Raw genomic sequence first — 25,918 nt, 5'->3', positions numbered from 1 at the left:
TATTTATGTAGCATCCCTGTAAGCATTAGAGCTCTTGAGAGTGCAAAGGAGATTCCTAAAGGGTTCAACTACTACTTTGATTAGCATTAGGTGGTCATCAGCTTTGTAGCCATTTTCAGATGAGATCAACACTTGGGAGGTAGAAAGCCATCCTGCCAACATAGGACTGCATGGGCACTGCACCCGGCTATGGCTTTTGTCTAGGCCAATGAGTGCCCTGGCACTGTGCATGTGTAAGGGTGACTACTTCAGAGTAAAAACAAGTATAGTAATAAGGGTTGGTGTGCCTACACTGTTATGAAAACTAGATGTGAATGTAGGAACAGAATCTCGGCGCAACCATTGAAGGCCACTAAGGCTTTGTTTTGCAGCACCTGCTCCACTACTGCCGGAGGTAGGCTGAGGCTGCGGTAGGTCTCTGTGTACGGTTGCTAGGGCCAGCGTCACATGGGAGCCTGTTGGAACAGGGTCCCGAGGGATGACGCCAGCCAGCTGAGTTAAGCCAGTTAGAGCAGAACAACCAGTTAAATCTCTTTCGTTCACTTTGAATCGTTTTGACAGGTGTGAAATAACAAATAACATACTTAGTTTTAGGATATGATGTTAGGACTAGTTTTAGTATGAGTTTATTTTCTCATTATTCTGTGACCAAGTTCCCCTTGCATCGCCTACAATATTGCCTAGCCCACCAGATGGTTACATTTGGCCAAAGAATTGGCCCTCTGTAGTCTTCAAAAAGTTTGTAATGGTGGAGGTGGATTCTTTTATGAAGAGAAGATTTGGACGCATTAACAAAAGTAATGGGTGGCTGTGTCTTAAATACATTGTGTGGAATTCTGTTAACATGACCAACTGCACTGATGCAAATGAGACGGCCTTCGGCTATTGGTCGTCTCTGTCACACAACGTACAGAAGCGCTGCAGGCATTCTCTTCTCCAAGACTCCCCTCAAACCCAGCCCACTTTTTGTTTGCCGTGCAGATGACATCACGCCTTTAAATATTCCCGTTGCTTTTTTCCCTCACCCCATCATACTCTCCAGTCTAGTGCAACGTAAAAGACCAAAGAGTAGGGGAGGCTTAACAATGCATTGATAGCCATATCGAGCTTCTAGAAAAGCGGGGAAATACTCTTCTTTGTATCAGTCGGCACCAGTGGCAAACGAGCTGCGTGAACTCGACTTGTGTGAGAATTGCTGCGCGGTTCCAGCTGGCCATCACAACTTGGTTGGGAAAACGGTTATCCGAAGGCTGCACGGACGGGGAGGCGGAGAACATTGCTGCTGGGAAAATAGTTGCCTTTTTTTCTTTGGCTGAGGAGGCCAGTTACGGTGGAAACTTAAAAAACTAACTTAAAAATGTCTCTTTCGGTACCCCAGAACGGAGTGAAGGGCGATAACGAACCCGTTATCGAACTCTTTGTAAAGGTAAGGATTCCCACATTCGTCCAAGTTAATCCTACCTCAAATTAGATGCAATTTTGTCCTAATAGGCAAAAATGAAAAACAAACTTAATGCACAGTGTACAACGAAATTCGTACGAAACCGTACTCAGTTTTATAAACTTAACGTCTTACTACGGTTGGAATGTAGCTGTATCAAGCGTTGATGTTTGTGAACGTATGCATAGCTGTTTTTGGATAACTTGGTTGAATTAGGCTATACGCGTTTGGTCTGGCCCGTGCTGTGTCACCCAACTGAAATGTACTGTAAAAAAATGATTAAATAGGTCTTAAGGTAAAACAGCAGTATTCGCACACTGTTGAAGACACCTTTAGCTGCCATGTGGGCTATGGATGTCAGCCGCAAAGACAGGGCGGATACGCTTCTACAGCCCAAAGCTTCGTCGAACCACTAACATGATAATTGTAGGTATACAAGATCTGTTACCTTCGCGATGCCTTATGCAAGATTTTTTTTTACAAATTCCAGTAGTAAGTTTAATTTAACTATGTCCCAACGTAGACTTTCTTTTTCTTCCTACGTTTTCCTCCACTGCCGAAACAATGTAGCCAAAGGCATTGACAGGATATCCGTCCGGCCAAGGATACTGTTCGGGATTGTACCTCTCTTGCATTGCTTCTTTGTATAACCGTGGTACACTGTGGTGTAAACTACTACATGGTCCATATGAAATGTAGACACTTTTGGCTCAATTGTGTTCGCTAGATAATGACCTAACGGATTTCATCTTTGCCAAGAACATTCATATATAAATGTTCTGTGGCCCATAGCCCAAATAATATCTAAATTGTCTGTCTTGTTTGTTGCGCACTACCTTGTGGTGTTTCACCCTACCCTGTGAAATTGAAACCAATTTATCTTGTCTGCGTAAGGGTCTTATGAAGGAGTGATGAAGCTTTTTGTTATTTTCAGTGAACATGTATTGACCCTTCCCAAAGGAGGATAATGGACATTATCTGGAAAACGTGTTGTCCAGGGGGCTTGACGCAAGCCCAACCACCGGCTGCTCCCCATTTGTGATCTGTTGCTTTTTTTTTTCCAGGGGCCCTTTTGCTTGGCAGAGCGGGAAAAACCTAGAGGGAAAACAGACAGAGGGGGTTGAACAGAGGATGACATGGAAGGAGAGGGAGTAAAAGGGGGCGTGGGGTTGGGAGCTGAATTTAATTATGAGCCAAAAAAAAGAGGGGCACAAGTAGTCCTACACAGTGGGCAACCAAGCTTATTGTGGCAATGCAATCACAGAGCCATGTCAAATTCCTCTGATGGCTTCAGTCAAGTAGAAGATCCATTGCATGCTGTAATCACAGGATCCTCTGTGTACTTGGTGCTCTTCTCCTTCGTTCACCCCTAAAGTGGCGGGTTTAAAAAAAAATGAATGACCAAACTTTGCTGACGCGTGTAAGAGGGTAGCAAGCAAACTGAAATGTTACTGTCCCGCTGCATTAAGTATCTCTTTAGGAATGTTGAACTATTAACAGTATGCCACTGGATAGGATAGATTTATTGATGGCTTTCCTTTTGGCACAAGTAGTTAGTGCTGTAAAATGCAGTTCATGATTCAATCTTCGGGTGGTTCTAGGCCAAGGCTTACAGCTGCTGATTTCTATTCCTTCTTTGCTAGTTGAGGAATGAAGGTCCAGGTAGTACACATATTTACTGAAGGTAATGAAGCCTATATTAGGTGGTTCTCGTGTGAAGTATTTTTGCAGTATGTAATAGACTATCTCTTAAAAGTTTGTTTAACAGATGTTGGTTGTGATTTCAACTGCATTTCTCTAATTGCATTATTTTGTAATCCTTTTTTGGTTCGATACATAAGCTCATTATTTCTTTGATGACAGATGTCCTGAACAGAGGTCCAGAAAGGGAGAAGAAGAAAGAGAAAGGATGTATGTTTTGCATTGATAATGTGCTTTGAGTTTGGATTTAATCAGCTGCCTTTGGCGGACGAATGACACAGCCAGTCAGCGACAGTGAGCTTCCTCAGAGAGCAACCTCTCGCTGCCAGCAGCAACTGACAGCACCTCACATGCTCTGGGTCTCCTTTCCATTCTCCGGGAGCTCCATCTTAACACTCTGTGTGTGTGTGCGTGTCTGTCTGTCTGTCTGTCTGTCTGTCTGTCTGTCTGTCTGTATGTATGTTTTTCTTTCTTTCTCTTTCTCTGAGTCTGTGTGTTTGTGTATGAGTGAGAGTGTGCACTTTTTAGCAAAGTGTGATAACTAGTGTTCCTTGCCTCCCTTTCAGGCTTTGAAGCTGACGGGCACTTGCATTATTGATGTAGCCAGGGTGTCGTTCATCGTTGCTCCCACTCTGGTACATCAGACAGGCCCCCTCTAAGACAATGAGGCAGGCCTGCATGTTGCCATAGGCACCAAACAAACCACTGCTTCTGGAAGTGACTGATAAAGTGTACAAGGAACATAGGCCACCAGCTCCGGCTGCAGCATTGCAACATCCCATCCCCAGCCACGTCTCCCTGTCACACCTCTCTCCACACCTTTTTATGGAGAAATTCTATCTTTGTTTGATAAGATTTATCACTGGTGAAACCTCAAGAGCTTTGTGATCCTCCTCTAACGATGACAGGTGAAGGGTCTGGCCTGATGTATTAGGGGTTCAAAGGGTCCAACATGGCAACAACAGTTTCAGTGTGTTCAGTTGCCCTGAAGGACATCCAAAAATTCCCTAGTTTCTTGAGTGTCTGGTTTCATTTTTTTCCTCATTGTCTAGAATCTGTCATGTGGGTTCAATCTTGTCTGCTGTATACATTACACCAGGCAGATTGTTTATACAAAATACTACACAATTGGCTCAATTACTAGATCTCGCTCTTTAGAAATGCTGCTATGCATTGGTTGTAATGACCGGTGACTTGGAAGTGGAAGAAGCAGACTTATAATCCTGTGGAGTCTTGAGTTCACCAGGCCGCTGCCCACTATGAGGCAGGCAGCAGTGTTTTTGTCTGCTTTCGCTAGATTGCCATGGTGACTGTTTTGTCTGCTGCATCAAGTCCTGGGATGAGCCCTGGCCTCTGTACTGAGGGATTTTATTGGTAGGAGTTGTGCAGTTGCTCAGTTAGCCAGGCTAAAAAAACTCAAATCAACCCTTGCACCCACGTGGATCCACTGGCAGATTAATAATTGTTTACGAGTCACTAGATCAGCTGGCAAGTTACAGAGGTCGTGTTCACTTTGATCCCAGTGGATTCCAAACTTAATGACAGGATGTGTGGCTGCTGTAGTTGAAAACACACTCCTATACAAAAATTAAAATGCCTTGCCCTACTGGAGCCCTTGTGACCACTTTATTTAGACTCTGGAACTGGGTTTGGCGTGAAATAGCCCTTACAGACTGATATGAACACAGGGAGGTATGCAGCTGTAAATGCCAGTGAGGCTTCATCCACAAATATTTGTGTCATCTTCTCAATTCATATGGAAACCTCCAAGGGATGGGCCCAAGTGTGCCTAACCCCAGACTGTTGGATTCATCCCCTGCAGTCCTCTGCCTGCAAAGACCTTGTTGCTACCCCAGGGACCCACCACTTCCAGGAAGAGCAGCCCTGGGCTCCTTGACTCCTTGTGTGCGCCTTGGAAGAGCTGTTTAAGATTGGGCTCATGACTAAGGGGCGCAGTCTTTGACACGCGTGGGTTCAACCCTCATTGAATGCATCCTTGCGCTAAATAACAACCTCCCCAAACGAACATGGTAGCCTTTTATTAGACAATATTAGACACATGCATATGGGCATGTTCTTGGAAACAAAGATCAGTGTTTGCCAATGTAAACCCAACCAAATGCCACTGTTGGCCGATTTAGTGTAAACTCATCTGTACCATGCTGTTATCCTTATGAGTCAGAGTTAAACCACGTCTTCCACTGAAAAATGTCTCTAGCTCACTCAAGGAAAAGTACTCTCCCCCTCTCTTGTACTTCTTCCTGGGAAGCTGGGTAGGCTACAAATGAGGCATTTCTTGTAGAACCAATGACGGGAAATGACCCCAGCTTAAATCAACATTAGAACAGACTGAGAGGGAATAGTTAAAGATTTAATTGAGTCAGAGGGGAGAGAGAGCAAAAAAAGGGTGACTTTAAAACAAGGGTTGGTTGGTTGGTTTCACTATGCGTTGCTTGTTACACATTTAGTTTTGCTCTGAGTTGGTGGGATCTCTTTGTACATGGATCCTTCTAAACTGGTTCATCTCTCAGATATAGGCTATCTTACTGGGATAAACAGCCAAACACAAACTCATTGATGGGTCTGTCAGAGAACCCAAGATGATCAACTAAAACTAGCAGAATGGGGATTTCTATTATCTGATTTATGCACAGCTCTGAGCTTTCCCTTTCCTGTGTGAAAGCCCTCTCAGTGGTCAACGCCTTACTCATGTTTGACATCGTAAATGGCACAGGGAGTGTTTGCAACTTGCTTGCATTCAGTGCAGTCCCTCAAACAGGACCTGAGCTTTTCATGTTATCCCCTCTTTACTCAAGATGACAGAATGCAGTCTTCCGCTGTCAATTTAGCTGCCACAATAGCTTACCATGTCCTTGTCAGATGGCTTTTACGAGCAGTCGAGACCTGTTCCCTCTTGTTTACGGTGATAGTGGTTGACCTTCATACTGATGACTTGTCACCTTTCCAGTCTTTAAATCTTGGAATCCTCCCATCTCAGAACCATTGTGTGGCTCTGAAGAATACCAACATTGACAATAGCAGTACCAGTTGATTGGGTCAGAATGCATTAGTGTGGAGTGTGGGGGGGGGCTTTATGAATCGGTACACACAGTAACTCAACGTATTGATTTGTCTGACAGCACGTCTTTATAGCTAGAACATGTCTGCTGTGTCTGCGTAATTACAGGGAGCTTGTAGCCTGCCCTGTGCTCTCTGCAACATGATCCTCCACAACACCGTCCACTCATCTCCTGTTACCTGCAGGTTTTATACCTGTGGTTAAATTGAGTAACAGGGCAGGTGAGCTTTAAGGGTAAGTACAGTAACCTGTTCCTTACAGCAGTGGAGAAGAAGGGCCTTGACTTTGACCTCCAGATAATTGCCATTGTTGCTGTCACTGTATATTTAAACCTGATTTGTCTGGTATTGACAAACATCATTGTGATGTTAAAGATGTTCAGTGGATCTGTCATCTGTCGTGATATAATATGATCTTAATCAGTATACATACCCACCCATCCCCACCCTACTTGACTTCAAACGGGTACGTAACAGTGATGTTTTTGTCTCGCCACAAATGCCCCATGCCACAGGCTGTGCCATCATAGCACTGTATGTCTAGACATCAGGGGTCTTTTTCAGGCTGATTGGTTGTACACGTTGATTGTAAATGTTGTCAGTCAACAGTTTGGTTATGTTTATGCATTCAGTGTTTGCGTACATGACTTTTTGATCTGTTGAAGTCAAGGTGTGTGTGTGTGTGTGTGTGTGTGTGTGTTGAGAGATGAGGAAGTCGGGGAGTAATCCAGCATGTGACTCTTGCTCATTGGTCTAGAGGGTGTTGTTCGAGCATCGGACCCTAGAAGTAAGCTCAGTTTTACGCTAATATTTGTTTTTGTCTCCCCTTGAGAGATTCTTGTTGTTCTATATGTCTTTTTTTTTAAAGTTTGAGGCTTTTCACTAGGAGAACAATAACTTTTTTTTAATCTTAAACTTGTGCCAATACATATTTGACCCGTTCAACATTTACTTATTTCATCACCTCTCATTCCTGGATGTTTGGCTAATATTTGTCTGAGTCGAATAGAGCCTCCCTTTTCATTCTTCAGACGATGCCCTCTGGGTCCTCTGATGCTCTGGCTAGGAATGTAATCTTTTAGAAATACTCCAGTATTTGCACTGGATAGCCAGAATGTACACAGCGCTCACAGTCAACAATGATCACCATGTTCCTACACCTTAACATTTGCTTCCCCCATGCTAACCAGGACCATGCCCTGGTCTGTTTGTCCCAGTATGGCTGTGATTACCATTTGCATTCACGTTCTTGAATATTTTTGTGAAACAACGCTATCTAGTTGTAGATATTGGGATGTAAAACCAGGTCAATCCCTCCTATGGCCACACTAAGACCTGGCACAGGGGATTTTGTTGACTATTGCATTGAATCTGTTTGTTATGAGTGATGTGCAAAGCTGCTCAAAGTGGCAAGGTTTAGAGCCTGAAAACCAATTGGATATAACTTCCACTGTGTTCACACAGCAGTTTGGGAGACTAATGGCAGTAAGGTTGAGGCTGTGCTGCTTGTAAGACGCGGGTCAGTTGTAGCCATTTCCGGTGTTGCTCCTCCCTGGTAGGTCTTTGGGTGGAAGTGGACGCGTGGTTTCCAAGAGCTGACGTCTGCCTGAGTCAGGGCCCGAGGCAGGGTGTGATGTTCTTCACGGTGTGTCTCTCCATGGTTACATGCAGAGATACCACGTGCCTTCAGACTCCTTCAGTCTCTCTCCCTTTTTTTCCCTTCTTTATTTCTGTCTCACTACTTGTTCAGTCACTCTTTCTCCCCCCCCCCCCCCCCTCTGACACACTTTCCCTCTGTTTTCTGTGTGGCCTGACTAGACATTCCTCTGGTGCTGCAGTGTGAGAAGTGGCCTGTGCTCACCACCAGCTCCTTTTTGGGTAATACTGTGGCCTGAACCTGAGCCTCCCCCTTAGAGAATGTTGAGTGCTGAGGAAAGGCTTGGCCATCATGCTGCTAAATATAGCCTCCATTCAGAGGGTGGGGCCCAAGCTTTGCCACCCACTGCCCCCCTACCCAGCAGAGCTGAAACGCCGGGCCTGTTCCGAGAGGCTGGAATCTCACCCGCCCTGGCACTGGCTGGTCGGTGAGGAAACGATTGTGAGGCAACCCGGGAGAAGTGGGTGCAACACAATGCAACTCTTGTCAGCCATTATCAGTCAGCAATGGAGAACGAGAGCCTAGGCTCGAGCATTGTGGGTCACTGTGGCCAAGGCACGACACCCATCAGGCATCATCTCACATCGGCTGACAGGACTGATCTCCTCCTCAGCTCATCCTTGTCGGTGACTTGGTCTCGCCATCCATGGTGCGAGGTGAGGATCACTGATGAGACGCCTGAAGGCTGAGGTGTGAGCTGAGACTGGGCAAGTGATGTCATCATTAGGGACTGGGTGCAGAGTGTCCTCTGCTGATGAATGGTAGTCCACAGCTGCATTGTGCTCCAAGCTCCTCTCCGGAAGCTACGTCTGTGACTACTGCATGAGTCACCGTCTCCATTGGGAGTTGTGCGCCTGTGTGTCTGGTTGCATAGAGAAAAAGGGAGATGGAACATATGTATAGAGAGGCAGAGAGATCATGTGTGGCCTGAAGGGGTTCATATATCAATCTGTATTCAAACACTCCTCCCATTTACGGGAAAATAAATCTGGTTTTAAGGCCTAGTATTCAGCGGACAGACCATTTCGGTCAGTGAGTTCACTCGTGTGTGTGTCATAGAAGACAGAAATGGTTTGGTAGACCAACTGTCATCAGTCTGCCAGTTCAGAAGTCACCATTGATCTCAACAGTGCTTGATTTCCTTCCCTTTTTTATTCGTCAATATTTTCCATGACTTGGCCTTGGTGTTGTGACCATATAAGGTGCTCTTCCTAAAAATAATTGGTTCGCTCGCGTATCGTGTACAGTTCTTTTCTTCTTTTTTTTGTTTTTTTTTTGTTGAGCAAACATGACGTCTTTGTAACGGTAGCACACTAAAAGAGCACTATGCTATTTTTCCTCCCTGTGTGTTTGCTGAGTGCACCCTAGTACAGAATGACCTCAGCTCTCTCTCCTTCTCCTTCTCTCTCGCTCTCCCTTACACATATGAATGCCCCAACCCTTTAAGACAGAAAGGGTTTTGAGTTTTCTGAGAGAAAAAAAAACAACTTGTTAACAGACAGTGGGAGAGTGGTCCAGTCTGGTAAACCCATCGCTCTGATGTTGGAGTCACATAGAAGAGCAAGAGACTGAGGATTTGGATGCATTCTAAGGTATAATTTAGCACAGCTTTAACGATGGGAACTTGTATTGAGTTTAACTGTAAGGCCACTTCTTCTGACAGTATTTGTTTTTCCATGAAATGCAAATTGACACAATTTCAGAGGAAAGGGGGGAAACAACACAGTTGGCGGAACAGATTACAAAACATTTATAGAGGAGTAAAAACAGTAGCGTTTAGCCTGTAAACGTGTAGCCTTTAGCCTGTGATTTTTGAACGTCGTCTCTGGTTTGGCGAGGGTTTCATTACTGTTGCATCAGGCTCTCCAGTCAGCCGGCGTGTGATCACAGCTGTCTCAGAGGAAATGCTCACTCCACAGGCATCCTCACCCAATCTAAACAAGCACTCTGTACCGGACCCAACTGCAGAGACATTGCTGGAATAGTTTCTGCCCCCTGACCCAGCACAGGGGCCTCCGATGGAGGGGGGGGGGGGGAGAAAGAGACAGGATGGGAGGGAGAGAGAGGGGGAAGGATGACTAGGCGAAGAAGAGCAGAGCCTCAGGGACTCTCCAGAAGTTGCAGGGGATGGAGTGAGGGAGTGGCCAGGAGTTTCTTGTTCCTCTGTCTATCTGTACTCATTTCTCTCCCACTGTCACTCTGTCATGTGTTTGCAACTCACCTCTGTCCCAGCTCTTGCTCTTTTTCTGATTCTGCTTTCTCTTCATATTTTGTTCCCTCCATCCCATTGTTTATTCTGTCTTTTCCTGTCCTTCAAAATTATTTTTTGGTTTCCCTGTGCCAGCCAGTTTTATCTAGCCTTTCCATCCAACCCTATATATTTAGTACAGTTTCTCCCTCTTCTCCCCTCCCTGTCCCTTATCATAGCTCTTTGAAATCTCCCCCCTCCTCCACTTCCCCCTTCCCTCCATCCTGCGGCAGCCGCAGCTGTGGGCTCCTGGGGCCGAGGCCTGTGTATGGGCTTCGATTATCAGCACCGATGCTGGGAGGAATTAGCCAGTGCCAAGACAGCAGCCATTACCGGAGCCTTGTCTGCACACCATGTCTGTCTGCCTCTCAAACGGCTGGGACCTCTTTTGTGTTTGACTAAATATAGCAAGCCAAGGGCACGCCTGCCGGGAGCTCCATATCAGCCTGCAGTGGTGGAGGCAGAGCGCCTGGCATATTATCAGGTGATGCTACAGGCTCTGTCAGATGTCGGTGTGTGTGTGTGTGTGTGGCACGCACACCGTTCTGGCCGCCTTTGTGATCCTCTGTTCTGTTCTTTTGTCTCCTTTGAGATGCGGCCGGCGGTGTCGTAGACAGATCCGTCCATCGTCATGGGAACTGTTCCCGTGTCGCCGTCAGACCAACCCCCCCCCCCCCCCCCCCCCTGCTTGTCTGTGATTCACGGCTGGCACGCAAGGGAGTGCGGTGTATGTTGGGAGGAGAGGTCTGCAAAAAGACACTGGCCACCTCATTATCATGCTCTCCCGATAAAAATAGCGACACTAAGATTAAATGTCATGTGCCTCAGACAGATCAAGAACTGAACATTTTATAAGGAGGAGCTTTTTGGAGGACAGAAGCGGCTTTAATCGGGGCTTCTCCAAGGAGAGCTGGTCACACAGGAAAGTCTTGTAATGGAGGTTCAAACACGGTAAACAGCTTGAGCACAACAGGGGGTGTACCCCAGCAGGTTTGTCCACACCAGCAGGGGGGCTGAGAGGGAGGGAGGGAGGGAGGGAACATCAGGAACAAAGCCCCCATTCACCAGGAGGAAATGCAGACCCAGATGCAGAGTTTTATTGTGTGAGCGCTAAATAAACGCATAAATCAGATTTATCCAGTGCAGGTTTTCTCCCCCCTATTCTTGTGAAGCACAGACACCAATGTGATTTAGTGTAGAAATTCGAAGTTTCTGTAGGTGTTCATTTCTGTATTCTTTCCCTTTTACAGATTCTTTAAGAATTCTGTCCTTGAGGTAAAAACACGTTCCCATTTTGCTGAGTCATGCAAACTGCTCCTGTGCGTTGGTCTGGCCCATCGGTGCTGCTGGTGGAACGCACAGGAATGCTGATTTAATTAGTCCGTGCTCAACTCGGTTAATAGACTCAGCCCGTGACTACTGCGGGGCAACTCCCCTGAGACACTCACACATTGCAGGCACTCGAATAGGAGAAGGAGGAGGAGAGGAGTCTTCGGCCTGAGATCTCACCAAGCCCATATTGTGAGTGCATATTTGAGATACGGTGGGAGGAATGTGAGGGTGGCCTTGCTGACTCCAGCCCTCAGAGCGCAGCTGCTGTGACCTTCAGAGCTGAATGCCATTGCTAGGTCATTTCTGCAGGAGGAATTCTGCCCCTCTTCAGGATACATGACTATTTAGCTCTTGTCAAATTATGTAGTACATTTCTGGAATTACAGTGTGCAAAAAGGGTGTTGTCACACACCTTACATCTCTGATCAGCATTGATCACTATGGGATTGTTTTACTTCCTGCTTCGCCACTAATGATGCAAGATGATATATTAGCCTTTTCCCAAACACCGTTGGCAGTAATGCAACAATGCCTCCGTCCTAAATTTATAATTTTGCTGCAGCTTCAATTCTTCAATGTTTTCTAGCGTTGCTACTACTGTTTGTAACGGTTCATCTAGCTCTTGACTTCAAAGAGAAGTTTCATTGCTGATTGGTGGGCCCCTCAGAATGGCCCATCATTTCATCTGGCAAACATCAGTTCCAGACTATAATCTCAGCGAAAACTGAACTGGGAGCAGTAGGCAGGCGGAGCCAGACTAGGCCTCCCACTCTACAGCAGTAGATTGTTTTCAGCAATCCATTTCACGCCTGTTGCTTTGCAGCATTGGGACAGTGCCTTTATTTTATGGGGCTGAGAACATCACACTGCAATACACATGGCACACAAGACCAGGGCCACATCTGTTCCAGAATCATCCACTGAATTTGTATGGAGAATCTGTAGGGGTGTGCTTGAGGAACCAGTCAGTGAGCACAGTTAAGAATGAGAGACTGGAATGGCATCAATGAAAGCCATTTGCTGTCTGTGTGTTACAAAAAATACAAAAACGCATCTTGCACTTCAAAGATCATGTTCCCCACATCCAAAACTTTGACTCAGCTCTGGTTGAACACTGGGAGCCACTAAGCATGTATCTGTTGTCCCGTCTAAGGGCACCACGAGGCGTTCCGTTACATCCGAGTGGGAATTAATGGCCAACATGGCTGGGGATGAAGGTCAGCTGCTTGTGAGCTCTCTTGAGAGTTGGCCTTTCAAGTGAGTGTGAATGAAACACTGTCTCAAGAAAAGCAGAACAAGGCCTGGCCCGATGGCAGCAGTTACTGCATCTACAAAAGCCCTCTGGACCCACAAGTGTAGCTAAAGCATTATGGCTGATTTCAGGTCCAAGTTTAATTATGTAGCAGTCGACTCTTTTGTTCAAAACGAGTTTTCTACTTCAGTGTCTTCAGTTTTACTTTGGAGGACAAATGTATGCAAGGTAGCATAAAAATGAATGAACTTTTGTAATGTGTGACATGTCATAGCAAACAAATATAAAAAGTATATTTTCTGCATCTTCCATATTTGACTTGGTGTGGTCCAGTTAAATGACACGTTGCACCAGGCGTAGCACTCTATCTTCATGTATCTTTCCTCTGCCACACCCACAGTCATTACAGTAATTGTTTCTAGCATGGTACGTTTGTTGATGATGTGTTGCATAATCTCACTCTGTCTCCTTTTCTTCTGTGGTTCTCTCAGGCGGGAAGTGATGGCGAGAGCATTGGCAACTGCCCCTTCTCCCAGCGCCTCTTCATGATCTTGTGGCTCAAGGGCGTGGTCTTCAACGTCACCACGGTGGACCTGAAAAGGTGAGCCAATCTCTCCCCTGCCCCTTTCCACCCCGCACCAAACCCACCCACCTCATTTCCACGATGCAGTGTCCTCACTTCCCAGAATACCAGATGGCCGAGTCTCTCGCCCAGCTCCCTAAATATCTCCAGGCTCCCCCAGCTCTGGGATTCCGCACGTCCTCCTCCTCCCTCCTCCTCCTCCTCCTCCTCCTCCCTCCCTCCCTGTTAGTGCTTCCTGCAGCAGCTCTGCCAGCCCCTTCTCACAGCCCTGAGTGGCTGAGCCCAGACCCTGGATCAGGCCCACCTCAAACCGCTCCCCACCACTGGAACTGCTCATCTGCTTTTCCCATGACCTTTTTTAGCTCAGAGAGATCAAGGAAATAAACACGTTGAAGGAAAAAAAAAGTTTTCTAAAAAATAAAATACGTATTTATTTAAAGTGATCCTTCTCTTAAAAAAGAAACTCAAGAGAGAATCTCAGTTAAACAATTTCAACCCAAAATATGAATGGTTTCTCTCCGCGCTCCTCAACCAGCTATTAAGATTCCCTGCTGATGCGTCATTTTAATTGCTTTCTGGTTTTTCCTCTTCCAAGCTTCCAAACCTGAAGTTAGGAGAATCTTTAAAGTCTCTAAAAATAGCTCCCAAGACGAAGCTCAAACCGTTACCAAAAACAAGAAAACACTGACTGTATTGTTGAGCTCCTCATATCCCGGAAGGCAAGAACATAAAAAAACATGGATGAATGTGTCCTAATGATGCGTTGAATGTGAAGTTATGAATTGTTAGAATATGACATTGTTTCTCCTTTTAGTCACTTGGAGAGGGGCACTAGTCGAACTGTAGGAATGCTGAGAGGGGTTTGGAAAAGACAGTTCCCGCCTCCCTCTGCCTAAGAGCTGTCTTCTGTTTCTCCTCTCAAACATCTCTTTGTTCCTCTAGCCACAGTAGCACATACAGATCAGCTTGTTTCCAGTTGAGACCTCCACTTTTTTCCACATAAGGTCTCCATCCCCACCACTAAGTGGAATATGTCAGACAAAAGCGTCACTGTTCAGTTGTACCTCCATTTATCAGTCCAAAGTGGAAAGGAAAAGCAGCGACTGCTCAGTGTTGTGAAAGCTCCAGGCGGACACCAACTGACTCAAGTCGGGACTGAACAGAGATATGAGAAAGTTAATACATCAACTGCTCTGTGTACAATAGGCGATTTATGACAAACAGAATCTTAAACCTGTTTTTCTTTTTGCTCATCACTTTTCCTGTGTGTGTGTGTGTGTGTGTGTGTGTGTGTGTGTGTGTGTGCCCGCACTTCGTCCATGAGGATTTCGTTAACTCAGCATGGTGCTGCAGTCTTTGCTCCCTTAGGGGAATGGCAGTTTAATAATTGGTCCCATGTCCTCATCTTCCAAGCCATATCTCCCTTCTTAAGCCCTGGGGGGGGGGGGGGGGGGGGGGGGGGGCGCTTCCTGTGGCCATGCCAAAGAGTTTAGGTCACTTCCTGTTGTTTTCTGCCCAACAACCGGTTGGTACAATCATTTTGTCCCAGACAGGAGTTCTTGAAGGGGATCAAAACTGTATTTGGCACCAACTGAGTGTCTAATTTAGGAAATGAGCATGGCCTACACAATGCTCTTTGAACACTGTGTTTGTTTACTTTTAGAACTTTCCATAACCTTCTTAATGTTGCACAATAACTGTATGGATATATAGGCTACTTTCAATAAAGGTTTATATTGCAGAATGGGAACTGTATTGGTGATCAGCATTGGTGGCTAACAAAGCATAGTGGATACCTAGTTGAGTGTTTTCCTTCTGGTAGGCTAGCGTGAGGGGGAGGGAGGTAAGAGGAGCATTGTGTTGAAGGCCTTTCATCATATTGTCATTATGCACTGTGCACAACCATCTCTAGCCAATGTGAGACATCTGGAACATGATGTACACATTCAGGGTCCTGAGGCACGATGGAACAAACACACACACACTCTCTCACACACACACACACACACACACACATACATGCGCACATACACACTTTCCCCCTCTGACAGATACACACACACCCACACCCACAAACATTTACTCACTCACATGACCCATGCTGAAAGTGCAGAGCAGTGTGGTGAGCTGGCTTGAGCGGCCTGGAGTGGTCTGGAAAGCTCCAGTGTGGCACCGGCGCGGTGAGGCATTGTTCTGCAGGGGGCCCTGCTCCAGCACTGCCACCTCGCACAATAAACACAGGGCTGATCAAAACCAGAAGTGGACCATGTCTCACCTGCCTAATCGCTTGTTGATTTTACAGAGCGTGTAAACGCTCATTAGGATTTTGTCAGCCAAAGTGCAGTGATGACATTTATTCCACATACAGCATCCAAAGTGCAGTGATGACATTTATTTTATACAAACACACACACACACAGCAGACCATGGTAATTTCACGATGTTGAGACTGTGGCTTAATCTTTCTGTTCATTGTAATGAGGCAAATCATTCTTCATAGCGTCTTTATGCAAACAAGTTGATGTGCTTTGGGGAGATGGAGGCCGACCACTATGCCCGTCCACAGTGCGCAGGTTTAGTGTGTGTGACTCTGTGTTGTGCCGTTTGGCTCTTCTGCAGGAAACCAGCAGACCTGCAGAACCTGGCCCCCGGCACACATCCGCCCTTCATCACCTTCAACGGAGAGGTCAAGACGGACGTCAACAAGATCGAGGAGTTCCTGGAGGATGTCCTCAGCCCCCCCAAGTGAGTCTGGGATCAACCTCACAGGCCTCTATGAGCTTTCATAAGTCTTTTCTGTCGCGGAGTTGGAAGAGTATACCTCTGGCCCCTTGGCCACACGAGCGACACAGCGACCAGCTTCCGTTCATTTCCAATGAGAGTTGAGAGATGAGTGACCTTGGCATCACCAACTAGGCAGAGCAAGAGTAGGCTAGAAGTCCATTTCATGCAAATACTGAGCGACACAGCACGATGACTACCAACGTGAGTGAAGGTAGCATAGCGCTGTTTTGTTGCTGAAACAAATCGTGTCTAGCCTACTTGTTCAGCTCTGTAACCTGGTAACCACAAGCTAGGAAGACCCGTTTGTCTCCCTCCTGGGCCGCTCGTGTGACCATAGAGTGCTAGTGCCAGTATAGGAAGGTGATCATGCCTGCAAAGCACAAGCACTGTTCACAATATACACCCTTACTCTGCTCCGAGTCACTCAGGAGAAAAGCGCGCTAGATGGCAGCGGGTTTATAGAATGGAAATCAACAAAACAGTTAGGAGAAGGTGTCATTAGGAGTGTTATAACTGTAACATTATCTATGATTTTAAATGGGATGTTTTTCTTAGTACATGTTTCTGTCTCGTTAAGGTATGCCAAACTTGGTGCCCGCCACCCTGAGTCCAACACAGCAGGGATGGATATCTTTGCCAAATTTTCAGCTTACATCAAAAACTCCAAACCTGATACCAATGAAGGTGAGTGTCAGTCTTTGACTGAGCCTTAAACATGTGCGACCCTTCCACTGAGCTCTGAACCGCTGTCAGGTTACAAAACCACAGCATCACAGGCCACAATACTTAGGACAGCATGGTGGAAGGGATTATAAGGGCAGAAATGTGCCTTTAATTTGATTCAACATATTCATCTTTGTCTGTCTGTTTCCTTCCCTCTCCCTAACACACACACACACACACATCTCCGCAGTGTCCCTATCTCTGCTCTGTGCCAGCTGCCAATTGCCCAGGTCCTGCCCCTGCTTCACCCTGTCCCGCATGTTTACCCCAGCCGTTTACCCTCTCCACAGAGGGGCCCATTGTATAAGCTGCGGTCACTTCTAGTTCCACATTTACTCAGCCAAGCAGAAGGTCCAATTAACATACATTTGTTATTTTGGCACAAAAAAATCCCACTCGTTTAAATCTGTGTAATCATGTAGGCCAATCGTTCAAAAAGCTGCCCAGTGTGCCCTCGCATAAGCTGGTTTGTGAAACACCGGGTTCAGCTTAGACAGGCCGCGTTTAGCCTGGCACAGTGAAAGTAAACAGTGAAGGCAAACACAGCTCTGCTGCTTCACTTTAGACATTCAGGCAGACAGACAGATAAGGAGACGCTTGTGTACACATGGTGACTGACACATTTCTTTGACACGACACAGAGCAAATGAACCTGACAGGGCCTCGAAGTCTGCTAGCACACTCAGTAGGTGTTTCTTATAAAGACATACACATCTTGAACGTGGTAGTTCTATCTTCATGTTCAGACTAGTACTGCCCCCATGTGGAAGCAATTGGAATTACTTGAAGTGTCATCCTTTGCTGAGGAAGTTTGTTATTTATTGAGGTGATGCCCATCTCAATCAGTCCTTACATTTGCCAGTGTGTTTGTCTAACACAATGCATCCATCAGGGAAAAGAAACATCTGAAATATCTCGATGCAATCAAACATGTTCTGTTTTTGTGTGGTGATTTTAAGGTCTGGAGAGAGGTCTGCTGAAGACCCTGCAGAAGCTGGACGAGTACCTGCGCTCCCCACTGCCTGACGAGATCGACCACAACAGCATGGACGATGTCAAGGTGTCCAGTCGCAAGTTCCTGGACGGGGACGACATGACCCTAGCTGACTGCAACCTGCTCCCCAAGCTTCATATTGTCAAGGTACATCCAGTACTTGTGGACAGTGGAGTCATTGTCTATGAAAGAGAAACTGATTGTTTATGAGGTCCTAGTAATTAACTAGGATTCATTTCTAGTCCAATACTTATATATTTTGACAACTTACTTTCTCACAAGTGTAGTACAAACTTTGCACATAGAAGGAAAACAAAATAATCCAATCCAGTAATCTCATTTGCCATGTGGTTTTTGGGGCATTTGTACATCTAACGAGGTAAAATGAAAAAAGATTCAGTCCATATCAGGGTATTACGAGAAGTGACTGTGTTTGTGTGTGTGTAAATTACCATTCCATTTGACCTGAAACCAACAATGACTTTTTGCCTGGCAGGTTGTGGCCAAGAAGTACCGTGGCTTTGAGATTCCCAAGGAGATGATGGGCATCTGGAAGTACCTGGGCAATGCCTACTCCCGCGAGGAGTTCACCAACACCTGCCCCAGCGACAAAGAGATTGAGATCGCCTACGGCGACGTGGCCAAGAGGCTCGTCAAATAATCCCCTCACACCTTCACCCACCCCACCCCCTACAGCACTGGGACTGGTCATTGATTACACAAGAAAGAAAAGAAAAAAAAACTATGGACTCTTTTTTTTTTCTCCTTCTGTCTCTATTTAGAGCAAACCCAATGCATGATTTATTTTCCTTTTTGTTTTATTTACATTTTGGTCTCTTCCCTTTTAAGGAAATCCCTGTGTTGTTAACACCACTCTCTAAGGTCTATCTCACTGACTATGTTCCTTTTCTTATTATGATCTTGGAGTAGTGAAAAAAATGGCAAGACGGTTGGGAATACTACCAGCTGTCACGCACCAGAGCTTTACATACACACACACTCTGTGTATCAGTTCTGACGGAAGTGACTTCCACGCTCCTGACTGTGCCGACTCATACTAGATGAGATCGTGTCAGTTAAAAGAGAATGGCTTTTTTTTCAAGGCTTGCAGAGTAAAAATATATATTTTCAGCTGAGTACGTTTAAACAGTGTTGTAAGCTCCAGTATGTTTTTTTTTGCTGAAGGTTGTTTGCAAGCAGTGCAGTGGCTTTGTGCTGAAGTGTAAGGGTTTAGTCATTGTACAGTCGAGAGGACTGGGACATCCCTTTATAACCAAGGCCCCACGCTCAGGTGGACTAGCTCTGAAACGGAGACGGTGACCTTGCTATGGTGTTCTGGGGTACTGTTTCTCAGTGCTCACAGTCCTTTTCAGTTCTTTAGTAGAACTGAGACGTGTAAACTGACAGAATACACATCCATTAAACAGGTGAGCCAAGTGACCTGATTCAGGTCAGTAGCTTTCATGTTTCATTTGCGGAATCTGAGTGAAAGTCCAGCCAGGTAAACTTTGATGAGAGGAAATACCAGGTAAACATGCATGAACATATTCCAGTTGAAGAACTGATCTTGTAGGTTGCATATTTTCCAAATGATGTTTGAACATGTTATTTTTTGTTAATAATGCATGTGTTGAGTTGGCAGTTTGAATCTTAAAGCACTCTGCAATTTAACAAATTGTGAGTTCTTAGCTGTGATCCTATTGTGGAGCAAAAGTTAGCTGAAAGCTATTCGACATCGATGGCTTTTTAATCATGTATTTAAACTTCATCTATACATCTTTATCTTATGTCCTTAACTAGGAATCTGGGAATTGACAGTAATGTGGCCATAAGACCTATTCTAGTGACCGAGAACACATATCAAATGACAGACCCAGAGGAGAAGGTGCCATCATTGCAGAAAACATCATTTATGATTCACATCTTTTATTTTACACCTTTCACCTTTAAATAATATTCAGCCAGAAGTGATATACTGTTACTACTCCTAGCAAACTAGGCTCGAGGTTTTTTTTTTTTCAGGTTTCCATCCTTCACATGTAGTCACTAATTTTCAGATTGCAGAGAGACTTTGTAAATATTCATTCCAAGACTGACATGTACATTTTTTTTATGTTCACTGATTTAAGGTGAAGTCCTATTTTACATACAATATATACATACTCCTTGGGCCTTACACAATTTCTCATGTCAAAGAACACAACTCCTTGTGTGTATCAAGGCTGAGAAAGGTGCAGAAGTAGTTCTTAGACAGGTCTCTGAAGAATACATGAGTTGACAGGAATGACTGTAAATCAGCAACCCATTGTAACACGCCCAGATGTAGTGCAGTGAACACTGCTTCTCTGACAAAGAAACACTAATGTGCCTTTGACGACCTTCTGAGCACCTCGCTCATCTGTGTTGCCCTCACGTGGTTAAAGAGGGAACAGTTCCTCCCCTTCCAATGGCTTCTCACTCCCTGCACCTTTACCATGTTTCTTTGTTATTATTATTATTATTTTTATGTTTTGCGCCACGATCCTGTCATACCATGTCAGTGTGACACGAATTACTGGTGATATTGATTATGAAAGCTCTGCATGTTTGCCATCAAGCTCTCATCAATAAACTGCTGGCAGCTAGTAGCGCTACATTTTCTTCCTTTGTGTTCCCTTCAGAAAGGCACAGGAGGTCCATAAAGGATGTTTTGCACATTACCCCAATAAGGCGTAAGTAGAGGGCCAAGTAAAATTACAGGTAGAAACTAGACACACAACCTGGTAGTTTGTGTCAGCCTCCTGGATTTGCTCGTTATCAAAGATTCTTCCAGCAGGAGGTAGAATTAATGAGAAACCAGCTGGCTCAGTGCCTGTGAGGAGGAAGAACACGCCGCAGCACCTTCACTCACAATCCCAATCTTACACCTTTGGGTGACAATTAGCTCAATGGATGCGAACATCAAGACAAAGGCAATCTTAGTCCATCCTGGTATGAGTGTTTGAAGTCTGTTTAGCCATTAAAGAGAGAATTCCAATTACACCCTATTCAGTTGATTCTAATCGGAGGTCTCTGTTCAAAACACTTCAGAGCTGGAGGTTCAACAAGAGGGTTGACTACTTGCCTTGGTACAGTAATGCATTTGCAAAGGATTATATTCAAGTTCTCTGGTATCTTAAAATATAATGACTTTCAGTCCTCAGTGCATGTCCAGAACTGGAGTTATTACACATGTGGCACCCCATTTAGGCAATGAACGAGAAGGAATTCTGAATATTAAAGTTGTGGATTACATGAAGAGCTTGTTTACAATATTTTGTGACTTGAACTACAGTGCTTTCCTTCACTACTGTGAGTGTCCTTAGCACAGTAATATTGTGGAGGAACAGCCCAATCCCATATTCAATGTTAAATAAATGCTCTATGACGCAGCTGCTGTCTATGGTCACACACAAAAATAAGACCAAATTAAGAAGTACTGCCTTGGGTCTTGTGAGTTTTTGGCTAAAAAGAGAACACATATGAGTACAGCATTTTTGGCTGCTTCTTCTAGAAAAGACTGGAATACTATGGAAATGCTTTAACTTCAAGATTTGAATTAGTAAAGAAACATTTAAAGCTGTCATGTTCTTGTGACCTGCCTGATGGGGTGCTGTAACAGTAAGCCAAGGGCAAAGGTGCAACGTGTACCGTGAACAGTGGAGGGCGCCAGAGTACCGCACATGCAAGATATTTTGTTTGAGAGGTTCTTCTTAGAATCAGAAGAGAATACAGAGTGACCTCAGCTATCATCATGTTCCTTCACTGTCTAAATAATTAAATGGCATACACATAGGTTACAATAACTGCACATGCTGCTTATGCATGTGGGCCTACCTTTGTTATGTTAGTCAAATACAATTCTACACTACCAAACTGATACACATTTAAGGTGACAGTTCGTGAAGCGTATGAAACCACTGTGCTGCGTTAAAAAAGAGTTTACCACAGCGTCTGCTACACACCCTCCGCCTCGGTTTGGAACTCTGCCTCCGCGGTGACAATAGGACCTCTGTACTGAGAGGGAAACGTCCGTCAGTGGGCAACCGTGCCCAGAAACTCATACAAACCAGATGTGTACTGTGCTTTCTGCCAGATGTGTGGCGGGGCATTACAGTCCCGACTGCTTGGGGCTCTGGTCATACATTTCGTGTTAATATCACAAAGGAGCACAAGTGAAGGGGGGAGGACACGTGGGCGGATGAAACGACTCGCGCCAAGAAGAAAGAAAGAAAATATGAACGGAAGAAAAAAAACTAACCTACATGTAGGAGGAGAGGGATGTCAACTTAGGAGAATGGAGGAGGGCAATGAAAATCAGCGGACGGTCTCCAAAACGTTTATCGTGGCTGGACGACGATTTAGTTGGGAACGGTCCAAAGGAGAAGAGGTGGAAAAAGACCGTTTCACTATTTATCATCCCCCACTATTCCATTACTCGTGGTTTGTTTGTCTTCCGGTCGGGCCTGCTTAGGTTTCCATGTTGGGTGGACTAACACCCTTCCGAGCGCGCGCAGCTGTGTGAAAAAGACCTGAATGTGAGCCACGCGTTCACTCTCTTGGCGTTCGCACTGCCGCCTAGAGAGCTGTGATAACTTTTTATATTTATTTTCACTCCCACTGAATTGGTTCTCCTCAGACCCTGCCTAGAAAGTGACAAAATGTGTGAGTGTGTATGAGGAAATGAGCAGGAAGGTGTGAGAGAGTGAGAAACTATTTGTGTCTAGCTGTGTGAGTGTGTGTGTGTGTGTGTGAGAGAAAGAGAGCATGTGTGTGAGGTTGCTTGGATGCTGGCCATGGCAAACACACTGTCTGGAGAAACCCGAGAGCTCTCATGGACATTCATGACAGGTCCACTGAGGACACTTCAAGAAATTTTGCCCAAGTGTAAATGTCTGCCTGCTTCATCTCTTGACCAAATTGATGGGCCTTCTCTTTCAACATCTGTATAAAAACAATAAAACTCAGATCCAGTCAAGTGTTCATGATGTCTGTAACCACATGTGGAATTCTGCCATTCACAAGTAGTTGCCAGACAACAACGTCCTTGACTATATTAACAAAACCAAAACACAGACAAATGAATGGCTTCTGCGAGTATCCAAGCTTTTAAAGCCTTTGACCTCTCAAACATCACTGCCTAGAAGCATTTGCATTCAATAGTTGGATTCAGTATTTGCTGTATTCTTTGCGTTGCATGTGCAACAGAAACACGGAATATATGACCTAACAAGAAAGAAACGCCCCCCCTGTGTTACATATTGGAGGGGAGAACAGGGGCAGCATGTGTGTGTTGATGCTTTTTGGTGTGACCATGCCATTTGGATTTATGCTGAGCCGTAAAGCATCCCAGCTGCCCCCTTCCCTGTCTAGGTTCCAGGTCCGTTCCAGCCCCATCTCTCTCTCTCTCTCTCTCTCTCTCTCTCTCTCTCTCTCTCTCTCTCTCTCACTACACTGCCCCTCCAGCCAATGAGGAAAGTGGATGCTCTGCTAATGGATGAATCTCATGGATGGCGAGGAGGAGGAAGAGGAGGACAGTGAAAGGGGGTCTGCAAGCATTTATAGAGACGTTACACAAGCGAGGGCCACACCAGCGAAAGGGAGCGATGGGATTTTCCAGTTCCCTCTCCCCAGCCAAGACACAATGTGGAAAGCAGAGGGCTCGCAGGCACTGAATAGGCCTGTCTAGGGTTACGCCGGGGAATAATGGTATCCCCAGTCTGAGCAATTCTTTCCCACACAGATGGGGAGGAGATTTGGAAGAGTGGGGGGAGTGGAGCCGTAGACTGGGTCTCACAAAAGTGTAGAGAGAGGGCCAAGAGAGAGCAGCGGGTGAAGCAAGGCCTCTGGCACAGCCGGCAGCGAGGGAACACAGAGCTTGTTCTGTGTCCGTTAGGATACTACACATATGAGTATGCATTCACACACACACACACACACACACACACAGGCTGGTCAATTCATACACACATACACAAGCACACATATACTCAAGCCCGTAATATATTAAATCACTTATTATTTACTTTGTATTATGTGGTGAATTCTTGTGGTACTCGGGTGCGGGTGGCAAGGCTGTTCCTTGTTTCTCCCCCCCTCTCTCTGTGTGTGTCACTCATACACACACAAACTCACACAAATACACACATTAACTCTGTAGCCTCAGTCCTACTGTTACTGACATGGCTGGTTGTAAAGAAATGTCTACCCCACCCCAAACAAAACATTGGGAGCCAATACTCTCTCGCTCTCTCTCTCTCTAGGGTAAAACAATATGCTTTGGAACACTGCTTGGGGGAGAGGGAGACATAAAGTGTGGTTTAACCCCTTGATCATTTGGCAGCAAGTGGCAGGGTACTAAGACTGCCTCTGCTCCCTGGGGAGCTCCCTTTGTGAGGGATCCATACCACAAAACCGAGCGCTTCATAAATATGGTTTCTCAGGCATGTTTAATGCGACGTGTCACCAAACCGTCGTAAATATCCTCTTAGGCCTTGGCAGCACAATCAATAAAGTCAAAGAGGCCCTGGTGTGTAATCATAAGCCATATTTTCCCATGATAAACCCTCTGGTTAGAGCATGGGTATCAGTTCTGGATTTGACAGGCAATATGCAGGTATGCCTTTTTATAATGTGACCAACAGTGCAATTAAGTTCAGCTCTATGATGTAGTCAACACATGACTTCATTAAACTACAGATGTTTCCACAGAAAATGCAACAAACAACAGCGTATGGAAGTGTATGATTCAATATAAATGTCTGACTTACAATATTAATAGCCATATCAATGAGTATGTTTGAACTTGGATGTGTGCATTCATTACATTAGTAACACAATATTTACAGTGTCTGTTTTTGTATGTTTTAAAGGGTTAACCAGCTGAGGCCATCACTTCATAGCTGACATAGGGACCATGAGCCGTAAAACTAAAGTTCTGTAAACATGGACACCAGAGGGCCACAGAAACCTGGTTTGTCTCAACAGATCAGGCCACATTCTGAAAAAAGGAGCGCAAACTGTCGACGGGAGTGTTTCCAGGCTTACTGTACGTTGTTGCTTTGCAGCACTAAATGCTCTCAGAACAGGCTGGGCTCAGTGGAGCTGTGTGCTTTGTGGGCCCCTGGGTGCTTCAAAGAGGCCATTCTCTAAGAGGGCAGGATGTGTCCAAGCAGGTTAGATCTCGATGTCAGGATTACACTGAAGTCCTTTTTTCCCCAACAGCCCTTTTTTTTTTTGTCGGAGCGAGGGCTAATTAAGTTGAAGGTTTTTTTTCCCTCATTCTCTCACTCACTCGCTCTCTCTCACTTGCACTCTTGCTCCATTTCTCTCTCTTTCTCTCTCTCTCTTTTCCATAAAACCCATGCAACTGTGTGGTAATGCCAGCTTCCAATCCTATCCTACAGGTTCAGTCTGAAAAATCTGCCAACTCACCACAGGTTGCACAAAAATAACACGTTTGTACTCCAAGTCAAACAGACACACATTTGAACCAAAACCCCCCTGTTTCCTCTCGGCTGCCTCTGAAAGAATGTGTCCTCAGTTCTCCCAGTTTGTTTGGAACACACACACACACACACACACACACACACACACACACACACACACACACACACACACTTGCAGATACACTGGGTGTTTCTGTGGCTTTCCTGAAAACACTGCCACCATTGTTGAGTTGCTACGGCTGTCCAGTACAGAATAGCAATGGAGAGAAAGAGGAGATAGAGAGAGAGAGAGAGAGAGAGAGAGAGAGAGAGGAAGATAGTGTGTAAAGCAAAGTGAGTTGAACCTCATATTGAAAAACATGACCTCATTCAGGGAATAACTGAAAATAGCCATTTAAACTTCCGGAGTGTTTCTTTCCAGAATTCTGATTTGTCAAAGCTCCTTTACGATTTCAGTGAGGGTAACCCCCTTGTTATTTTAAAATACAACATAGATGCCACAGTCAGATTATGTCTGTATGTCCCTTTGCGCATGCAAAAACAGAGGCTCAAAAACATTCCATTCCATTTCCTGCAACTGTTGCTACAGCGGTTGTGAAATGGGAAAACTGAACATCCAGCCAGGAAGTGCAGGTGTCACTGGACACTGGAATTCTGAG

General features: G+C 45.3%; 1 protein-coding gene across 1 annotated transcript; it reads left to right on the top strand.

The window, feature by feature from the left end:
- Nucleotides 1–973: 973 nt before the first annotated feature.
- clic4 (chloride intracellular channel 4) lies at nt 974–20,417 on the top strand. The gene is made up of 6 exons (XM_012823897.3): nt 974–1,426; nt 13,201–13,310; nt 15,912–16,037; nt 16,654–16,760; nt 17,759–17,940; nt 18,290–20,417. Exons 1-6 carry the CDS (start codon nt 1,358–1,360, stop codon nt 18,452–18,454), a joined length of 759 nt encoding a protein of 252 aa, XP_012679351.1. The 5' UTR covers nt 974–1,357; the 3' UTR covers nt 18,455–20,417.
- Nucleotides 20,418–25,918: the final 5,501 nt, after the last annotated feature.

Source organism: Clupea harengus, chromosome 14, assembly GCF_900700415.2.
Source record: "Clupea harengus chromosome 14, Ch_v2.0.2, whole genome shotgun sequence".
Lineage (NCBI taxonomy): Eukaryota > Metazoa > Chordata > Actinopteri > Clupeiformes > Clupeidae > Clupea > Clupea harengus.
Note: the sequence above shows the minus strand (reverse complement) of the source record. Positions and strands in the feature narration are given on the sequence as shown.

Excerpts from the sequence above, each read along its gene's own strand:
- clic4 (XM_012823897.3), top strand. The coding sequence starts at position 1,358 with ATGTCTCTTTCGGTACCCCAGAACGGAGTGAAGGGCGATAACGAACCC. Across the intron at positions 16,038-16,653 it reads GATGTCCTCAGCCCCCCCAA|GTATGCCAAACTTGGTGCCC; the intron begins GTGAGTCTGGGA and ends TGTCTCGTTAAG. Across the intron at positions 17,941-18,289 it reads CCAAGCTTCATATTGTCAAG|GTTGTGGCCAAGAAGTACCG; the intron begins GTACATCCAGTA and ends TTTGCCTGGCAG.